Here is a 22,328-nt window from a genome sequence, read left to right as displayed (position 1 = left end):
ATGGGAATGTTCTAAAACAGTGGTAACCAACCACCGGGCCACGGCCCAGTACCGGTCCGTGGATCGATTGGTACCGGGCCGCACAAGAAATAAAATTTAAAAAAATAAAATAAAATTAAAACATTTTTTTTATTCAATCAACATAAAAACACAAGATACACTTACAATTAGTTCACCAACCCCAAAAACCTCCCTCCCCCATTTATACTCATTCACACCAAAGGGTTGTTTCTTTCTGTTAATATTTCTGGTTCCTACATAATATATCAATATAGATCAATACAGTCTGCAGGGATACAGTCCGTAAGCACACTTAATTGTATTTTTCTAGGACAAAAAATAAATAAATAAATAAAAACATATAAATACCATTACCCCCCCCGGTCCGTGGGACACATAATATATCAGCAGTTACAAAAAGGTTGGGACACTGTTCTAAAACACAGGTTTTCCCTAGAACTTTAAAAAAAACATTTTTAAATAATTTTCTATTTTTTCATTTGCACAGTATGTTATTTTACTCATTTTAATTCTGTACTTTTTTAAATGTATTTGTTCCTAAATGCTTTTCCATGTAGATTAGTCAAGTAAAGGCACGTTGAACAACCTTGTGTATGAAACGCGCTATACAGTATAAATAAGAAGTGAGTACTGTACATCACTCATTGTCCATCCATCCATCCATCTTCTTCCGCTTATCCGAGGTCAGGCGCGGGGGCAGCAGCCTAAGCAGGGAAGCCCAGACTTTCCTCTCCCCAGCCACTTCGTCCAGCTCCTCCCGGGGGATCCCGAGGCGTTCCCAGGCCAGCCGGGAGACATAGTCTTCCCAACGTGTTTTGGGTCTTCCCTGTGGCCTCCTACCGGTCGGACGTGCCCTAAACACCTCCCTAGGGAGGCGTTCGGGTGGCATCCTGACCAGATGCCTGAACCACCTCATCTGGCTGTACTTTACAATATTTGATCTATTAAATGGTCAATGCTGAAAAAAAGATCTATGGTACTATGTCGTCAGTGTGCAGTCCCCTCAAGTCCCAAGTCAAAGTACCCCTTTGAGGTCACGTGCGCCTGAAAGAGTGGCAGCACATCACAGTAGCTCCTTTGACTTCCTTCATTTTACTTCATTCTTGGTATTCTTCTCAACTTTTCTGGCTTTTTTATCACTTATCTTTCCAGGGATTTGTTATATACTGTATATCCATCTATCCATTTTCTACCGCTTATTCCCTTTTGGGGTCGCGGGGGGCGCTGGAGCCTATCTCAGCTACAATCGGGCGGAAGGCGGGGTACACCCTGGACAAGTCGCCACCTCATCGCAGGGCCAACACAGATAGACAGACAACATTCACACACTAGGGTCAATTTAGTGTTGCCAATCAACCCATCATGTGCATGTCTTTGGAGGTGGGAGGAAGCCGGAGTACCCGGAGGGAACCCACCCAGTCACGGGGAGAACATGCAAACTCCAAACAGAAAGATCCCTTCGTATTGTGAGGCAGATGCACTAACCCCTCTTCCACCGTGCTGCCCATATATTGTATATATTATATAAAATAATAATATATCAGTATATATTATATACTGTAGATATACTATGTAAATATTACATATATGTTTTATTGCTACTATGGTACATTTTTAGTCTACTTTATACCTTTTGTTTACGCCCTCTTTTTGTGCCCTTGTGTGCATTATCCTTCACATCCGTATCCTTTCCCATCCTTTGTAACTGAGCTACTGTGTGGAACAATTTCCCTGGTGGATCATTAAATTTGTCTAAGTCTAAAATATCAACACGCAGCCATGAATGAATGAATTTCCCCAAGGGGACCAATAAATCTAAATCTAATCTAATCATTGGTGCAAGAGAATAAACACCATGATATAAGATTTTTTTTATTTGATAGATATATGCCCTTTTACAAATGAGATTTTTAAACATTTTCCAAAAGAAAGCTTATGACATGAAATATAGCACTATGTCCAATAGAGGGCACTATTGAGTGCTACGGGAGAATTATAACAAAAAAATAAAAAAACAAAAACAAAAGCAGAATGCACATTCCATGCAGAATTTGGTCAACAAGCATAAAAAAGTAGAAAAATAACAGTTACAATATGTTTGTTTTTTACTTTATCTGGTGTGAAGTGAACAATCAGACCTTTTTTCTTGTTATTCTGTGTCACTTCGTGGTTCTTTCAGCAAAAGGCGCTTCCCGTTGGAAGGCAGTGGAACCTCTGTTTTCACAACCACTGGTGACTTTGTTTTTCTGAGACAGAAAACAATCCATAAAATATTATGAAACATAATTTATTTAAAAAATAAATATTTAAGTATATTTATATATATTAATATATATATATATATATATATATATATATATATATATATATATATATATATATATATTTAGACATGTCTATATAATATAGATGTGTGTAATATATATCATGCGTACACACACTAAAGGAAGCTTTCCTACAGTAAATGGGCCGTGTGTAAATTATTAATTGGTGGTAGTTTTTCTTAAAATTCAAGTAAAATACTCATTAAAAATATCAATTGTGGGTCTTACCCCTGCTTGTCAAGCAGCTCCAGGCCGTCGTTGATTTTCTTCAACATTTCATAACGTTCACGGCCACAAATCTGTGTTAAAAATGGCACATTAAAGAATAAAAGGGGCGTTGATTAGCGACATTCTGAATAGGATCCTCCGCTTGTCTTGACTTACTTCCAGACGGTAAATGTCTTTGTCCTCCTCGTCAGCACTAGAGGTGGTCCTGGGCTTCTTCAGGCGGGCGGCAGAGGTGCCCGAGGAGCTCTCTGTGAAAATGAACAATGAGAAAGGTGACAACCTGTGAACCGGTCGCGGGCATTAGATGTGCACATCTGCCATGTCATTCAATTTCAATTTTTTTTTTTTTTACAGGCCTGTGCGCACACTTTGAGAAGAAAAAGAGGAAAACAAACAAAAAAGACGACAATTTCTGCATGCGTGCAAGCCTTGAAAGAACTATTAGAAAATCAAGACTACAATTCCTGCAGTAGGGTGCATTTGTACACTATATTTGACCTTTACATTTATTCTCATCTACCAACCTTTTTGACACTTACATGTCCCATGTAATGTACCACATATTTTTTTGTTTTGTAGTAGATCATTTACTAACATTATCGTTGAAAATGTCATGTAAATGCTACATAATGCATACAAAGAACTGGAAAACGGTCACTAGGGCTATAGCCACGCTCCATCAGGTAATATACTTCCACTGTTAAGACCTCTGTTTAAATCCATCCATCCATTTTCCTCCGCTTATCCGTCACGTCAAAAATATACCTTCTCGCTGGCTACTAATAAATGCTCTAGAACAGGGATGTCCAACCTGTAGCTGAAAAATAGATTCCCCTAATTGAAAGACCAGCAGCTGCCACTGGTATACAGCTGGTGTTACATAGTACAATAATTATACAAATAGATCAAAATAATATATATATATATATATATATATATATATATATATATATATATATAATTAGGGCTTGGCGATATGGCCTTTTATTAATATCTCGATATTTTTAGGCCATGTCATGATACACAATATATATCTCGATATTTTGCCTTAGCCTTGAATTAACACTTGATGCATATAATCACACCAGTATGATGATTCTATGTGTCTACATTAAAACATTCTTGTTCATACTGCATTAATATATGCTAATTTTAAACTTTCATTCAGAGAGGGAAATCACAACTAAGTCAATTTACTGTATTTATTAAACAGTTATTAAGCAGTGGCACAAACATTCATGTAATTTCCAAAACAGAAAGTGCAAGATTGTCAGAGACATTTTAAAACAAGCTATTAGCGCACTTTTGTGCATGATGTCACGAAGATGACATATCAAAACAACACTAAATTAAAGTGCACTTTTTGTACAGAACGCCACTACAATAGCTTAAAACAAATAAAGTGCACTTTTGTGCATGTCACACAAGATATTTCAAAAACTGTCAAATAAAAATGAGCTGCATAATAGGAAATCAAATAGTGTATGTCCTTCGCTATGTGGTAAGTTACTGCAGACGTTATCTCGTTATCTACTTTTTTCATACAGGTGTTGATGTGGAAATGGTTGCTTCGGCATTTTGTTGGTGTGGCACCGGCCGAGATGTTGATATGCGGAGTTTCAAGCACTCTTCATTCTCTAGCGGGTGACTTTTCAAATGATGCTACACATTAGCAGTGGTGCTACATTTTGTAGCAACGCTTTTGCCGCATACTTGACATATTACGGTTGTCTGTTCAACATATTCCCGCTTGAAGCCAAACCACCGCCAGACGATGGACCTCATGCTGTTTTTCTTGGGAATTAATTATTCTTCCTTCATTTGTTACCAGATTTGCACCTTCTTTCTCTTGTATTACCACTCGCACCGCACCGCTAGCATCACAGCTAACGTTACCCATGCCGCTACCTCTGTGCTCCGCGAGGGCGTATGACGTTGCACGTGCGACAGTATGTGACGTATGTAGAAGGTGCGCTTGTTTTATGTCTCTGTGAGAATGAGAGACAAGAAAGAGTGAGAAACGCCTGTAGTGTAATGCCCTCAGCTAAAAGCAACTGCGTGAGAACGTATACTCAAATATCACGATATAGTCACAAACCCGCGATATATATAGAGTATATTCGATATATCGCCCAGTCCTAATAAATATATATTTATTAGGGCTGCAACAACTAATCGATTAAAATCGATTATAAAAATAGTTGCCGATTAATTTAGTCATCGATTGGTTGGAACTATGCTATGCGCATGCGCGGAGGCTTTTTTTTATTTTAATAAACCTTTATTTATAAACTGCAACATTTACAAACAGCTGAGAAACAATAATCAAAATAAGTACAAAAACAGTACAAAACAGCGCCAGGGCGGCGCTGAGGCTACGTCTCATGAGGTGGCGTAAGCTAGCCAATGATGTGTCATGTGCAGCTCACGTGACGACGCCGTCTTTTTTGCTGGAAACATTCGAAAAATGGCGCAGGAAAACTACGGATAGTTCAGCGGAAAAACATCTTGAGGTTATTGCTTCAATGGAGAAAAGTGTACGACCTAAGTCGTCAAAAGTGTGGGAACACTTTACTTTAAAGACTTCAAAGAAGACCGTTTCCTGCAAAATGGCACGGTAGTCCAACGTACAACATTGCTTCAGGAGCACCTGAAAAGGAAAAATGTTGGAGCCATGGATGAAGGGAACTCACGGTACGTAACTTTTTAAGTCCATAGTGGCAACAGGCATTCATGAGTTCAGCTTTTTTGTGACTAACGTTAACGTTATGCCTTTGTTGCAACGCTGGGCTGATAATGTGTCTCCGGCACATTTGACTCCGTTTTGAGAGAGAAAACGCACGGTTACTAATTTCGAAATAAACGTAACAAACAGAAATATCTCAGGTTCGTTTCATTATGGATCAATGTAGCCGGGCCAGATAAAGCTATATAAATATATTTAGATTTGAGTGACGCTTTGTATAACTAAATGTTATGAAGGTGCTGGAATATTTCATGCTATTATTCAGAGGCAGCCTAAAATGAATCCTTTATTATTCACAACAGAAACGTGTACAGTATCTGATTCAGTTCTGATCTGATGAGTTACATTTCTGTGTTATTATTGGTGTATGCTGCACCCCCAATGTCCAGAACATGGTGCCAGTATGCTGTTTTTTTTTTCAATAAAATACTGGGAAGGATAGAAATGTAGTTTGTCTCTTTTATCCGATTATTATATATATATATATATATATATATATATATATATATATATATAATGATGTGTATATACAGTGTATATATCCTGTAATTGAATGTGTCTCGCCGCCACAGCATTTTGATTACTGCCACACCTTGAAAATAAGTTGTTTTTTTTTATTTGAAAACATATTAAAGTAATATAATATATTGTAGCCCCCAGAAGAAATCACAGAAACTCAGACACTATTTAACTTTTATTACTAATCTTATATTAACAAACGGCCGATTTCCAACAGGTTTTACATCCAATGCAAACACTTTTGTCTATGTGACACAAGAACGCTTCCTTATTCTCCGCCAGTCACCTTTCAGGCACGGATGGTGTGTTTTCAAACATGGGAAAAACTGACACCAAATCCAAGCCACACAAACATAAAACATTAACATTAGCTGGTCGTAACAATATGAATTGATATATACAGTCTATTATTTGCGCACTATTGACGGCGTGGCGCAGTGGAAGAATGGCCGTGCGCGACCCGAGGGTCCCTGCTTCAATCCCCACCTAGTACCAACCTCGTCATGTCCGTTGTGTCCTGAGCAAGACACTTCACCCTTGCTCCTGATGGGTGCTGGTTAGCGCCTTGCATGGCAGCTCCCTCCATCAGTGTGTGAATGTGTGTGTGAATGGGTAAAATGTGGAAGTAGTGTCAAAGCGCTTTGAGTACCTTGAAGGTAGAAAAGCGCTATACAAGTACCGGTACAACCCATTTATCATTATAATTGAGGTACCAAAAACCGCGCCACCAAAGCCGGATGTAAACAAAACGCACGCCATTGTCAGGAGCTTTGTCAGCAGGTCTACGATGTGGATGTCATTTTAATATATTCTAGATATACTCTCGAACAGCCATCTCCATCATCCATCCATTTTCTACCGCTTGTCCCTTTCAGGGTCGCGGGGGGTGCTGGAGCCTATCTCAGCTGCATTCAGGCGGAAGGCGGGGTACACCCTGGACAAGTCGCCACCTCATCTCCAAAATGTGCAAATATTAAGAGGACATTCGCAGCTTTTAAGAAGAGAAAGTCCAACTAGAGCAACAGCACGAAGCAGGTGTGACGTCATGCTCGCTGCAGCTCGCCTTTCGTCAGGGACTTTGAGGGACAGAATTAGTCTCTAAACACGAGTCCATTTTATAATAACACTACAAAAAGATGCTAGATTTGTTGATAGTTGTTGTTAATAAAACAATTATTAAAAGTCTCTGGATACTTGACAAAATCTCAAGAAAATACATTGTACAAGAAATATTGTAGCAAATTAATCAATTACATCATGGTAACCACACCTCCACAGGTATCTTGGCAGTCAAGAGGAAACCGTGTGTGGTGTGTGTGTGTGCGTGTGTGTGTGTGTGTGTGTGTGTGTGTGTGTGTGTGTGTGTGTGTGTGTGTGTGTGTGTGTGTGTGTGTGTGTGTGTGTGTGTGTGTGTGTGTGTGTGTGTGTGAAAAAACATTCATGAAGTTTGGTTCTTTTATGAATTTATTATGAGTCTACTGAAAATGTCACCAAATCTGCTGGGTCAAAAATATTCATACAGCAATGTTGATATAAGGCTTTTTTGGTAGCCATCCACTAGCTTCTGGTTGAATTTTTGACCACTCCTCTTAACAAAATTGGTGCAGTTCAGCTAAATTTGTTGGTTTTCTGACATGGACTTGCTTCTTCAGCATACCACTTTTGACGTATGTTTGGGGTCATTGTCTTGTTGGAACACCCAACTGCGCCCAAGACCCAACCTCCGGCCTGATGATTTTAGGTTGTCCTGAAGAATTTGAAAGTAATCCTCCTTTTTTATTGTCCCATTTAAAGCACCAGTTCCATTGGCAGCAAAACAGGCCCAGAGCATAATACTACCACCACTATGCTTGACGATAGGAATGGTGTTTCTGGGATTAAAGGCCTCACCTTTTCTCCTCCAAACATATTGCTGGGTATTGTGGCCAAACAGCTACATTTTTTTTTCATCTGACATCACATGGACAATGATAAGACCTTCTGGAGGAAAGTTCTGTGGTTCAACCAGAATTCAACCAGAAGCTTTCCAGAAGCTTGTGGATGGCTACCAAAAGCACCTTCTTGCAGTGAAACTTGCCAAAGGACATGTAACCAAATATTAACATTGCTGTATGTATACTTTTGACCCAGCAGATTTGGTCACATTTTCAGTAGACCCATAATACATTCATAAAAGAACCCAACTTCATGAATGTTTTTTGTGACCAACAAGTATGTGCTACAATCACTCTATCACAAACAAATAAGAGTTGTAGAAGTTATTGGAAACTCAAGACAGCCATGACATTATGTTCTTTACAAGTGTATGTAAATCGCGACTGTGTGTGTATATATATATATATATATATATATATATATATATATATATATATATATATATATATAAATATCAGAATCAGAATCAGCTTTATTGTCATTACGCAAGGTAACGAGATTGAGGCCATTCCATACAGTGCGTTTCCATATGAGTTGGGAAATTGGGTTAGATGTAAATATAAACGGAATACAATGATTTGCAAATAATTTCCAACCCATATTCAGTTGAATATGCTACAAAGACAACATATTTGATGTTCAAACTGATAAACTTTTTTTTTTTGCAAATAATCATTAACTTTAGAATTTGATGCCAGCAACATGTGACAAAGAAGTTGGGAAAGGTGGCAATAAATACTGTTTAAGTTGAGGAATGCTCATCAAACACTTATTTGGAACACCCCACAGGTGAACAGGCAAATTGGGAACAGGTGGGTGGGGGCGGGGCGTGTTTGGGGGCGTGGTTAAGAGGGGAGGAGTATATTGACAGCTAGAATTCACCAAGTCAAGTATTTCATACACACATATATATTCATATATATATATATATATATATATATATATATATACACACACACACACACACACATATACATATATATATACACATACACATATATATACAGGTAAAAGCCAGTAAATTAGAATATTTTGAAAAACTTGATTTATTTCAGTAATTGCATTCAAAAGGTGTAACTTGTACATTATATTTATTCATTGCACACAGACTGATGCATTCAAATGTTTATTTCATTTAATTTTGATGATTTGAAGTGGCAACAAATGAAAATCCAAAATTCCGTGTGTCACAAAATTAGAATATTACTTAAGGCTAATACAAAAAAGGGATTATTAGAAATGTTGGCCAACTGAAAAGTATGAAAATGAAAAATATGAGCATGTACAATACTCAATACTTGGTTGGAGCTCCTTTTGCCTCAATTACTGCGTTAATGCGGCGTGGCATGGAGTCGATGAGTTTCTGGCACTGCTCAGGTGTTATGAGAGCCCAGGTTGCTCTGATAGTGGCCTTCAACTCTTCTGCGTTTTTGGGTCTGGCATTCTGCATCTTCCTTTTCACAATACCCCACAGATTTTCTATGGGGCTAAGGTCAGGGGAGTTGGCGGGCCAATTTAGAACAGAAATACCATGGTCCGTAAACCAGGCACGGGTAGATTTTGCGCTGTGTGCAGGCGCCAAGTCCTGTTGGAACTTGAAATCTCCATCTCCATAGAGCAGGTCAGCAGCAGGAAGCATGAAGTGCTCTAAAACTTGCTGGTAGACGGCTGCGTTGACCCTGGATCTCAGGAAACAGAGTGGACCGACACCAGCAGATGACATGGCACCCCAAACCATCACCCAACCATGCAAATTTTGCATTTCCTTTGGAAATCGAGGTCCCAGAGTCTGGAGGAAGACAGGAGAGGCACAGGATCCACGTTGCCTGAAGTCTAGTGTAAAGTTTCCACCATCAGTGATGGTTTGGGGTGCCATGTCATCTGCTGGTGTCGGTCCACTCTGTTTCCTGAGATCCAGGGTCAACGCAGCCGTCTACCAGCAAGTTTTAGAGCACTTCATGCTTCCTGCTGCTGACCTGCTCTATGGAGATGGAGATTTCAAGTTCCAACAGGACTTGGCGCCTGCACACAGCGCAAAATCTACCCGTGCCTGGTTTACGGACTATGGTATTTCTGTTCTAAATTGGCCCGCCAACTCCCCTGACCTTAGCCCCATAGAAAATCTGTGGGGTATTGTGAAAAAGAAGATGCAGAATGCCAGACCCAAAAACACAGAAGAGTTGAAGGCCACTATCAGAGCAACCTGGGCTCTCATAACACCTGAGCAGTGCCAGAAACTCATCGACTCCATGCCACGCCGCATTAACGCAGTAATTGAGGCAAAAGGAGCTCCAACCAAGTATTGAGTATTGTACATGCTCATATTTTTCATTTTCATACTTTTCAGTTGGCCAACATTTCTAAAAATCCCTTTTTTGTATTAGCCTTAAGTAATATTCTAATTTTGTGACACACGGAATTTTGGATTTTCATTTGTTGCCACTTCAAATCATCAAAATTAAATGAAATAAACATTTGAATGCATCAGTCTGTGTGCAATGAATAAATATAATGTACAAGTTACACCTTTTGAATGCAATTACTGAAAGAAATCAAGTTTTTCAAAATATTCTAATTTACTGGCTTTTACCTGTATATATCTACATCCTGAAAATATGCAAACAAAACTGTGTTTAGATAATTGATACTTCAAACTTGCATAAATAAATCTTAAGGAATACAACATAACTTGGCTACTGAGAGCTTCAAAATGTAATGAATAAAATGCTAAAGTTGTTGATAAACAAGCAATTATTTTAATAATTAAATATGGTCATTTTAAATGAATTATTATGATCATTTAATATTATTTCAAATATGTTTATTTTAATGTATAATTCTATGGCTGGATGTAATAAGGAGTCAGAAAAAATACAAATAAAACTACAATAAATGTTGATGTTTTTAGCAAAATATAGTAAAAAGTTACTTATTTATTTATTTTTAATTAATAAATATATTTATTTTTAGGTAAGATAAACATAATAATACAATTTATCTCTAGTCTGGATGATTTAGTTCTTGTCACCCTGTTGTCCCTCCCGTCGTGAAAAAAGGCTGCCTCACTCAGGTCCGCATGTAGCTGAAGGGAGCGTGGCCTCCAGGTCCGGCTGAAAATCGGGAGATTTTCGGGAGAATATTTGTCCCGGGAGGTTTTCGGGAGAGGCGCTGAATTTCGGGAGTCTCCCGAAAAATTCGGGAGGGTTGGCAAGTACGCCTCCGGACCAAAGAGGAAAAGAACCATCCGGATTGTTAAAGGCGCAAAGTTGAAAAGCCAGCATCTGTGATGGTATGGGGGTGTATTAGTGCGCAAGACATGGGTAACTTACACATCTGTGAAGGCGCCATTAATGCTAAAAGGTACATACAGGTTTTGGAGCAACATATGTTGCCATCCAAGCAACGTTACCATGGACGCCCCTGCTTATTTCAGCAAGACTATGCCAAGCCACGTGTTACATCAACGTGGCTTCATAGTAAAAGAGTGCGGGTACTAGACCGGCCTGCCTGTAGTCCAGACCTGTCTACCATTGAAAATGTGTGGCGCATTATGAAGTCTAAAACACCACAACGGAGACCCCTGGACTGTTGAACAACTTAAGCTGTACATCAAGCAAGAATGGGAAATAATTCCACCTGAGAAGCTTAAAAAATGTGTCTCCTCAGTTCCCAAACGTTTACTGACTGTTGTTAAAAGGAAAGGCCATGTAACACAGTGGTGAACATGCCCTTTCCCAACTACTTTGGCATGTGTTGCAGCCATGAAATTCTAAATTAATTATTATTTGCAAAAAAAAAAATAAAGTTTATGAGTTTGAACATCAAATATCTTGTCTTTGTAGCGCATTCAATTGAATATGGGTTGAAAAGGATTTGCAAATCATTGTATTCCGTTTATATTTACATCTAACACAATTTCCCAACTCATATGGAAACGGGGTTTGTGTATATATATATATATATATACATACACCGTATCTTTCGGATTATAAGTCGCAGTTTTTTTTCATAGTTTGGCCGTGGGTGCGACATTTACTCCGGAGCGATTTGTGTGAAATTATTAACACATTACCGTAAAATATCAAATAATATTATTTATCTCATTCGCGTAAGAGACGAAGCAAAGGGCAGCAATCGTTACACACACGTCAGCAATCGTCACTCACACGTCAACCAATAAGAATTTGGCGGGGGAGGGTCATGGCAGAAGTGCATTGTGGGTCATAGGATGCTAACTGCTATATGCTACTGCCGTAGCTATTAAAATGAATCGCATCAATATTGGCGGTAACTTGTAAAAAATGAGAAGGGCTGAACTAAAATGGCACCGAAAAGGAAATCATATACTGCAGATTACAAGCTGGACGTAGTGAAATACTGTATGCAGCAGAGCACGGCAATCGAGCGGGAGAAAGGAAACGGCGCATACCAGAGGCAACGCCGGAATTATTGTTCAAAAACGCACATTTCCATGTTTTTGCGGACATTTCAAATGCCTGTATTTACCTTTCTTTCTTTAAATAGGACACCCAAGCTTCACTTAATGCTGGATAAAGGACCTTAGCAAAACCTGTGCTGGATAACTTCAGAAAGCATCAAAAGATTACCTTGGAATATTTTGTATTGTCTTCAGCTTTATCTGGGGCAATTTGTGCAAAAGACGACTACCATCAAACATGACACACATCACATTACAGGTTGGCTTGTTAGACGTTAACTATCTTGCTAAACCTTAGTGTACCATGCTCTCAGTTCAGCAAACATCGAAAGATTAACTCAGGACTTTGATTTTTTTTGGGGCTTTTCTTTACTAACTTAAAGACCGTTTTTCCGTGCCTTGGTGTTTGCTTCTGTTTTTTCAAGCAATGCAGTTTCAACACCTACTTCGTTTGGCCCCATTGTCCACCTTGGAGGCGTTCTCCTCCTCAATTTTGCGGTCGCGGCCTGGACAGGCACAAACACGCACCTCGAAACATCTGCGACCCAATGCATTGCCACTGGGGTGAAAGACAAATTCTGTTTGTTAGAGGCCTGGGTAAGGCTGGAGTTACAAGACAATGAAATACAAAGCTGAGAAACTGGGCACTTACTCAGGGGTCTCGAGGGTCATGATGGTGAGGATTGGCCTGCGGTTCATGCCCCCCATGCATGAACTGTTACACATGTAGCTGAGAAGTATAGTGGTCATCTCAGATCCAAGCTAAAACAGAAAAAGATTTAAGCAAGTAAAATATTTATAAATTAAAGTAATAATTACTACAAAAACAATAATGTAAATATTAATAATAAAAATGTGTGTGCGTATATATATATATATATATATATATATATATATATATATATATATATATATATATATATATATATACATATACAGGTAAAAGCCAGTAAATTAGAATATTTTGAAAAACTTGATTTATTTCAGTAATTGCATTCAAAAGGTGTAACTTGTACATTATATTTATTCATTGCACACAGACTGATGCATTCAAATGTTTATTTCATTTAATTTTGATGATTTGAAGTGGCAACAAATGAAAATCCAAAATTCCGTGTGTCACAAAATTAGAATATTACTTAAGGCTAATACAAAATAGGGATTTTTAGAAATGTTGGCCAACTGAAAAGTATGAAAATGAAAAATATGAGCATGTACAATACTCAATAGTTGGTTGGAGATCCTTTTGCCTCAATTACTGCGTTAATGCGGCGTGGCATGGAGTCGATGAGTTTCTGCCACTGCTCAGGTGTTATGAGAGCCCAGGTTGCTCTGATAGTGGCCTTCAACTCTTCTGCGTTTTTGGGTCTGGCATTCTGCATCTTCCTTTTCACAATACCCCACAGATTTTCTATGGGGCTAAGGTCAGGGGAGTTGGCGGGCCAATTTAGAACAGAAATACCATGGTCCGTAAACCAGGCACGGGTAGATTTTGCGCTGTGTGCAGGCGCCAAGTCCTGTTGGAACTTGAAATCTCCATCTCCATAGAGCAGGTCAGCAGCAGGAAGCATGAAGTGCTCTAAAACTTGCTGGTAGACGGCTGCGTTGACCCTGGATCTCAGGAAACAGAGTGGACCGACACCAGCAGATGACATGGCACCCCAAACCATCACCCAACCATGCAAATTTTGCATTTCCTTTGGAAATCGAGGTCCCAGAGTCTGGAGGAAGACAGGAGAGGCACAGGATCCACGTTGCCTGAAGTCTAGTGTAAAGTTTCCACCATCAGTGATGGTTTGGGGTGCCATGTCATCTGCTGGTGTCGGTCCACTCTGTTTCCTGAGATCCAGGGTCAACGCAGCCGTCTACCAGCAAGTTTTAGAGCACTTCATGCTTCCTGCTGCTGACCTGCTCTATGGAGAAGGAGATTTCAAGTTCCAACAGGACTTGGCGCCTGCACACAGCGCAAAATCTACCCGTGCCTGGTTTACGGACCATGGTATTTCTGTTCTAAATTGGCCCGCCAACTCCCCTGACCTTAGCCCCATAGAAAATCTGTGGGGTATTGTGAAAAGGAAGATGCAGAATGCCAGACCCAAAAACGCAGAAGAGTTGAAGGCCACTATCAGAGCAACCTGGGCTCTCATAACACCTGAGCAGTGCCAGAAACTCATCGACTCCATGCCACGCCGCATTAACGCAGTAATTGAGGCAAAAGGAGCTCCAACCAAGTATTGAGTATTGTACATGCTCATATTTTTCATTTTCATACTTTTCAGTTGGCCAACATTTCTAAAAATCCCTTTTTTGTATTAGCCTTAAGTAATATTCTAATTTTGTGACACACGGAATTTTGGATTTTCATTTGTTGCCACTTCAAATCATCAAAATTAAATGAAATAAACATTTGAATGCATCAGTCTGTGTGCAATGAATAAATATAATGTACAAGTTACACCTTTTGAATACAATTACTGAAATAAATCAAGTTTTTCAAAATATTCTAATTTACTGGCTTTTACCTGTATATATATATATATATATATATATATATATATATATATATATATATATATATATATATATATACACACACCGTATTTTCCGCACTATAAGTCGCACCTAAAAATCTCAATTTTTCTCAAAAGCTGACAGTGTGCCTTATAATCCGGTGCGCCTTATATATGGACAAATATTGAGCCACAACCGGTCTCGCAACTATGGGATGCATAACGTAACCCCAGCATCTACTGTAGCGCCTATTCTATGCGCCTGTGCAAACTGTGCAATGCACTTTATACTTACGAACAATTGTTTGCACAGTTGCTCTTGGGACTTTAAAGGGGAACATTATCACCAGACCTATGTAAGCGTCAATATATACCTTGATGTTGCAGAAAAAAGACCATATTTTTTTTAACTGATTTCCGAACTCTAAATGGGTGAATTTTGGCGAATTAAACACCTTTCTAATATTTGCTCTCAGAGCGATGATGTCACAACGTGACGTCACATCGGGAAGCAATCCGCCATTTTCTCAAACACCGAGTCAAATCAGCTCTGTTATTTTCTGTTTTTTCGACTGTTTTCCGTACCTTGGAGACATCATGCCTCGTCGGTTTGTGTTGTCGGAGGGTGTAACAACACGAACAGGGACGGATTCAAGTTGCACCAGTGGCCCAAAGATGCGAAAGTGGCAAGAAATTGGACGTTTGTTCCGCACACTTTACCGACGAAAGCTATGCTACGACAGAGATGGCAAGAATGTGTGGATATCCTGCGACACTCAAAGCAGATGCATTTCCAACGATAAAGTCAAAGAAATCTGCCGCCAGACCCCCATTGAATCTGCCGGAGTGTGTGAGCAATTCAGGGACAAAGGACCTCGGTAGCACGGCAAGCAATGGCGGCAGTTTGTTCCCGCAGACGAGCGAGCTAAACCCCCTGGATGTCTTGGCTCACACCGTCCCTTATGCCACCGAAGATGATCAAGAGAAGAATATCGACCCTAGCTTCCCTGGCCTGCTGACATCAACTCCAAAACTGGACAGATCAGCTTTCAGGAAAAGAGCGCGGATGAGGGTATGTCTACAGAATATATTAATTGATGAAAATTGGGCTGTCTGCACTCTCAAAGTGCATGTTGTTGCCAAATGTATTTCATATGCTGTAAACCTAGTTCATAGTTGTTAGTTTCCTTTAATGCCAAACAAACACATACCAATCGTTGGTTAGAAGGCGATCGCCGAATTCGTCCTCGCTTTCTCCCGTGTCGCTGGCTGTCGTGTCGTTTTCGTCGGTTTCGCTTGCATACGGTTCAAACCGATATGGCTCAATAGCTTCAGTTTCTTCTTCACTTTCGTTTTCGCTACCTGCCTCCACACTACAACCATCCGTTTCAATACATGCGTAATCTGTTTAATCGCTTAAGCCGCTGAAATCCGAGTCTGAATCCGAGCTAATGTCGCTATAGCTTGCTGTTCTTTCCGCCATGTTTGTTTGTATTCACTATGTGACGTCACAGGAAAATGGACGGGTGTTTATAACGATAGTTAAAATCAGGCACTTTGAAGCTTTTTTAGGGATATTGCGTGATGGGTAAAATTTTGAAAAAAACTTCGAAAAATATAATAAGCCACTGGGAACTGATTTTTAATGGTTTTAACCATCCTGAAATTGTGATAATGTTCCCCTTTAAGCTGCTTTGAAATGGCTCCAAGTGACTTTCCTGACTTGTTCAAGTCAATATTTCGTTTTTTCAGACCTGTGCTGAGTTCCTTTGACTTTCCCATTGTCACGTTTGTAACCGAGTCTAATGACTGCATCACATAAGCCCTATTTAAATGGGCTCAGAGAAGTCAACCGGTGTCGTCAATCATTATCACTCACATGAAGTTAAGAGGCCATGCCATGAAGCTAATTTGATTTGATTGTAACTTTTCTACATCACTAAAATTGATAATGTATGTTGCTGTATGTATAATTTTGACCCAGCAATTTTGGTCACATTTTCAGTAGACCCATAATAAATTCATAAAAGAACCAAACTTCATGAATGTTTTTTGTGACAAACAAGTATGTGCTCCAATCACTCTATCACAAAAAAATAAGAGTTGTAGAAATTATTGGAAACTCAAGACAGTCATGACATTATGTCCTTCACAAGGGTCTGTAAACTTCTGACCACGACTGTATATATGCACATATATGTACATACATATATATGCACATACGTATATATGCATATATATGCACATAAATATATATGCACATACATATATATGCATATATATGCACATACATATATATGTACATACACATATGTACATACAGTCGTGGTCAAAAGTTTACATAAACTTGTAAAGAACATAATGTCATGCTGTCTTGAATTTCCAATAATTTCTACAACTCTTGTTTTTTTCTGATATATATATACATATATATATATACACACACACACACATACATACATATATATATATATATATATATATATATATATATATATATATATATATATATATATATATATATATATATATATATATACATACATACACACACACACATATATATAAATATATATATATAGATATGTATATATAGATATATATATATATATACACACACATATATAATAAAAGGAGAAATGTCTCACCTGGGGTTGTTCGTAGGGGACAGTCACGCTGTATCTCTTGGTGTGGGCGTCCTCAAAATATAGCGCCCTCTGGCTGCCTTCTACTCGAATCAGATGGCTGCTATGCTCTGTTGCTAAATAAAAAATAATCACCATTATATATGTACATATATATATATTATTGTATTTACCTTACAGTGGTCATTACCATCCTGGTTCTGGTGGTGGGGACATCTGCGGACCACGTCGGCCACGTGCTCCGACTTCTTGTAGACAGCCGTAGCCCTGAGGATGGCCCCTGCAGGCGGCTCCTTACACACCAACACCTCCACGGGTGTGGTCTTGGCCAGCTGGCAGTAGAGCTTGTTGAGCACTTCAGAAAACTGCTCGGCAACAGAAGAATTTGATAAATAAATACCGAAAATTGTCAATCGTTTTGATTAGTTTACTTTCAGCGACATTGTTTAGTTTTAACCCTTTTGGGGATACGGGAAACATGCAGGAACATGCCCCATCATGTTAAGACATCACCAAGAAGAAGGTGGAGGGACCTCAGCAGGAAGTAGCCAATCAGAGTGCGCTGAAGGTTGAGTCATTGGACACCATTGGCTATCAGTGAGGTTTCAGCAAGAATGAATGAAATTCTACAAGCCCTCGCGCCATTTGAGACGCCAACTAAAAAGACACATTTTATCGAGGTAAGAGTTTAAATGTGTTTAAAAGGATTTAATGAACAAATTTTGAATTCTGGTGTTAAAATCATTGGCAAGCTAATATGTTGGTACCTAAAAACCAGTTGGCACGGTCCCTTTTGTCTTTGGCATGCGGTAAAACCATTTCTTTTTGAGTAAATCCTGCATTCTGTTAGTATTTAAAAATATGTTGAATACTTAAAATAGTAAAAAAAAATGTATATCAAAAAAAATTTTAGGCCTGTTTTCAAACTGAAGAAAGGAATTATTCCATCATTATTATGATAATTTAATAATTTCAATGTAAAATACAGAAGATGAATGCAGTATTTTTTTTTTCTATAAATGGCTTTATTTATTCTACGATTTCCAAGATATTTTAAAATGTAGTAATATCTCCAGGATTTCCCATACATGTAATTGTGGCAAATAAAATATGCCACATCTTTAAATATGAGGGTTTTTTTTTTACCTGAAAACCAATTTAAGTAAGAGTTTGTATTAATGGGTACATGTAGCCTATTATTTACGCTTTGTCTAGTGATGCACTGAAAATTTGGTCACCGGGCTATTTTTGGTCTATCTCGGCCGAAATTGATCACTGAAACAGCACTGCCGAAACAGGATGTGATGACGTACAAGACGCAGGCGATTGTCTGGAGTGGAGGCAGCATGTCTGCAATGTGGACGTACTTTAATATATCCGAGATACACTCACGCTATCTACAAAATGTGCAATGGGCAGATAAATAAATAAAGAGGAACTGTGTGTGTACATATCTGTATGGGCACAACAGGGGAGCTATGTCACCTGCCGCTCTTTAAACTACATGTGCAGATCTGTCTGTTAATTAATTGTTTAGCTAAGTTTGAAGCAAAGATGGCAATACTGTATTGCCACCTTTTGCGGGTCTTGTTTAAAAGCAGTGCTTGCAGCACGGCGCATCCGTGTTTAAAGCGTCACCTTTATCGATAGTTTTGAAGCCCAAATGTCTCCATATTGAGCTTCATGTATTATCTTTATTAACGAGTAGAATTGCCATTTTTTTGCCATTCTTCCTGTCCACATTGTTTTTGTGTGCATTTTGACACACAACATCATGCGCCTCTCAGCTCTGTACTTCACCGCCGCACAGCAGCATGCTACTGAAAAAAAATTAACGGTATTTTTCATGTGTCTTTTAATTCATTAGTAATGCGATACTTTATCAGTAGTGGTATACTACTTGCCACAGGCGGCGAACGTTCAAGTTTACAAGAGCAGGCTTAAGACCCACCTTTTTGATTTGGCTTTTAACTGATAGCAATTACTTTATTGAAGTCATTTGTACTTTACTTTTTATCCTATTAATTATGCAATATTTGATTTAGTTCTATTTATTTGGTCTGATGACCTCCTGGTGCAGATGGCTCCTGTGATAGTGTTTACTCACATGTCTCCCCTGTACTCAGCCATGCAATCATTTTCCATATAGTTGCATATGTGTGTATGTTGTGTGTGTTTGTGTTTGGTATCTGTGTTTGTGCGTACATATGTGAGAATGGGGGATATGTGTCACCGGGGTATTGTTTTTAACTTTGTAAAGCACTTTGCGTTGCATTTCTTTTATGTATGAAAAGCGCTTTATAAATAAAGTTTGATTGATTGATTGATTGATACCATACAACCCTAGTTTGAACTTATATGTGTCAGAAGACTTTATATGGAAGCACTAAAAACTACAACAATGCTGACGGCGAAAAGACGCAGTCAAAGTACAGCCATGTAAATAAGACCAACAACAAAACGGCGCATCATGAAGAGAGGTCAGAAAGTGGCTTGAAGATGTTCTGTAAAACATAATGTACGCAAAAATTTGACCAAAGAACCACCATTACATGTTATGTAGACCATATACAAGTGTCTGAATGTAAAAGAAACACATAATATGACCCATTTAATACTAATGACAAATTTTGTTTTTATGTAAATATGCAAATTATATAATTACATTATATTGACCACGACCCCACTACACCCCTAGCCATGCTCCCACCACCACAAGTATATTGGTCATCTGTGGGAAACCCTGATTCCTACATATATATTTCTTAAAGGCTACAATATTAAAACGAATACAATTAACAAATATTTCAAGACAACACAAACTGTAATTTAAAACAAAATGATCGAAATGCCAATGTTTAAGGGTGGTGACAGTTTGACCCTGGATCAGCTATATGTGTATTTATTTATTTTTAAAATATAATTTTAAAAAATTACCGTTGAGGTGACGGACTTGGCTGTGCCCGACTTCTGGAAGCGAAGCTGGAAGCCGTACTCTCCGGGACAGTCAGTGGTTACGGGGACTGTGGGGATGGTAGAGGGTGCTGCTACCACCACCATAGACGGCGGCAACTCGAAGAGATCTTCGTCAAAATTGTCAGTGAGAGATTGATCATCGTAAATCGGCGCCAAATGGTTGACAGGTTCCGGCTTCCACATAGAGACGGAAGGGTTGTCCACCGTCTGAATGGTGGAAATGGATGGAGTCTCCCTGGAGAGGAAATAAACAAAACATACCTCAATTCCGGTTTCTCCTCAAATTTAAATCCCAATCTAAAACTTACACACTCTGCCAAAGCTGCCGAAAGGATTCCTGGCTCATGGGGAATGTTGGGCTCAGAGATAAGTCCATAGATAATTCCTCCATCTTGATGGACCCAGTGAAGGAATACTGCAGAAAAAAGTCAATTAGTAGGATAAATCAAAAACAACATACTAAAGAACATAATTAAAAACCGTGCTAAGAAGAATTATCCTCAATACTTTTTAGACAGAAAAAAAAAAATGACATGATTGAAGAAATTAAAAGCTTTAGTAGCTACTTTGCAATTATTTTTTTCCAGGAAAGACAACACAGACGTTAATACAAATAACAAAATAAATGAACTAATTAAAGAGATGGTTTGGGGGAAAAAACTGTCCTTGAATCTCAGTAAAACTAAAATAATGCTTCTACTGGTAACAGAAGAGAAAGTCAAACACAAACACAAATAGACAGACTAGACATTGATAGGTTATAAGGAACCAAAAGTTTGGGTGTAATAATTGATGATGAAATGAACTGGAAATCTCATTAAAACATACACATAAGGTAGCAAGACATATGTAAATAATACATTAAGTAAAATATGTACTGGACAAAAAATACTCCATATTCTCTACTGTTTGTTAGTATTACAATATCTGAGTCGGTGTGTAGAAATATGGGCAAATAACTACAAAAGTACACTTTATTCACTAAACGTGTTACAAAAAAAGGTCAGTTAGAATAATACATTATGTTCGATATAGAGAACATCCATCCATCCATCCATTTTCTACCGCTTATTCCCTTTGGGGTCTAGAGAACATAAAGTCTTTATTTATTCAATTTAACATTTAGAAATTCAATGATTTGGTGCATTTGCAAACAACTAAAATGATGTACTAAGCAAACTATAACCTGCTATGTACAACAATTCTTCTCAACAAAAAAGGACAAATATAACCTAAGAGGAAAAAGCTGCTTTAAAACATGTGTATGCAGATACAACACTTAAAACCTACAGTATATCAGTATGTGGAATTAAACTATGGAATGTGTTGACCTTGCAATGAGGTGGCGACTTGTCCAGGGTGTATCCTACCTCCCTTACAAATGCAGCTGGGATAAGTTCCAGCACCCCCACAACCCCGAGAGGGACAAGCGGTAGAAAATGGATTGATGGAGCAAATAAGTCAAACAATGTACTAACATTGAAACAGTTCAAATGTTAAGTGTTAGCAAAGTACAAAAAAGAAACAAATCCTGAGAAACACTAACTTTACTGTAAAATTATACAATTGTATTCATCTGAAGTGATTTTTACTTTTTTAACTATTTATTGAGATCTGTATTTTTCGTTATCAGAGGAGTAAATTCTGTATACACGAACAGGAAGTGAATACATGTGTTAGTTATAACTATGCAATGGAAAAGGCTGAGTATTAAATAAACTCTGCTCTTGGCAACTCCTTTTCGGACATGCTGTAATGAAAAACTGCAAAAATGTGATTGTAATTGTATGATCTGTACAAATAAATTCAAACAGCAAACTTTAAAAACAAAACATGAATTAAAATAAAATAGACCTTACTCCTAAGGGACGGCGTGGCGCAGTGGGAGAGTAGCCGTGCGCAACCCGAGGGTCCCTGGTTCAATCCCCACCTAGTACCAACCTCGTCATGTCCGTTGTGTCCTGAGCAAGACACTTCACCCTTGCT

The 22,328-nt window shown here is 38.5% G+C and overlaps 1 protein-coding gene across 3 annotated transcripts in view; it reads right to left on the bottom strand.

Annotated features, from left to right (window-relative positions):
- Positions 1–1,880: 1,880 nt before the first annotated feature.
- tp53 (tumor protein p53) overlaps positions 1,881–22,328 on the bottom strand; it is a 31,580-nt gene continuing 11,132 nt past the window's right edge. For 2 of the 3 annotated variants that reach the window (XM_061961171.2, XM_061961174.2), the window contains exons 2-10: positions 20,651–20,757; positions 20,304–20,577; positions 17,545–17,731; positions 17,370–17,482; positions 12,864–12,973; positions 12,658–12,770; positions 2,730–2,821; positions 2,574–2,644; positions 1,881–2,267 (exon numbers count right to left, since the gene is read on the bottom strand). In XM_061961171.2, the coding sequence (XP_061817155.1) occupies positions 2,171–2,267; positions 2,574–2,644; positions 2,730–2,821; positions 12,658–12,770; positions 12,864–12,973; positions 17,370–17,482; positions 17,545–17,731; positions 20,304–20,577; positions 20,651–20,757 (1,164 nt within the window). In that variant the 3' untranslated portion in view covers positions 1,881–2,170. The remainder of the gene's footprint in view (positions 2,268–2,573; positions 2,645–2,729; positions 2,822–12,657; positions 12,771–12,863; positions 12,974–17,369; positions 17,483–17,544; positions 17,732–20,303; positions 20,578–20,650; positions 20,758–22,328) is intronic. The other variant, XM_061961172.2, reaches the window with a different exon arrangement.

This window comes from Nerophis lumbriciformis, linkage group LG05 (genome assembly GCF_033978685.3).
Source record: "Nerophis lumbriciformis linkage group LG05, RoL_Nlum_v2.1, whole genome shotgun sequence".
NCBI lineage: Eukaryota > Metazoa > Chordata > Actinopteri > Syngnathiformes > Syngnathidae > Nerophis > Nerophis lumbriciformis.
Note: the sequence above shows the minus strand (reverse complement) of the source record. Positions and strands in the feature narration are given on the sequence as shown.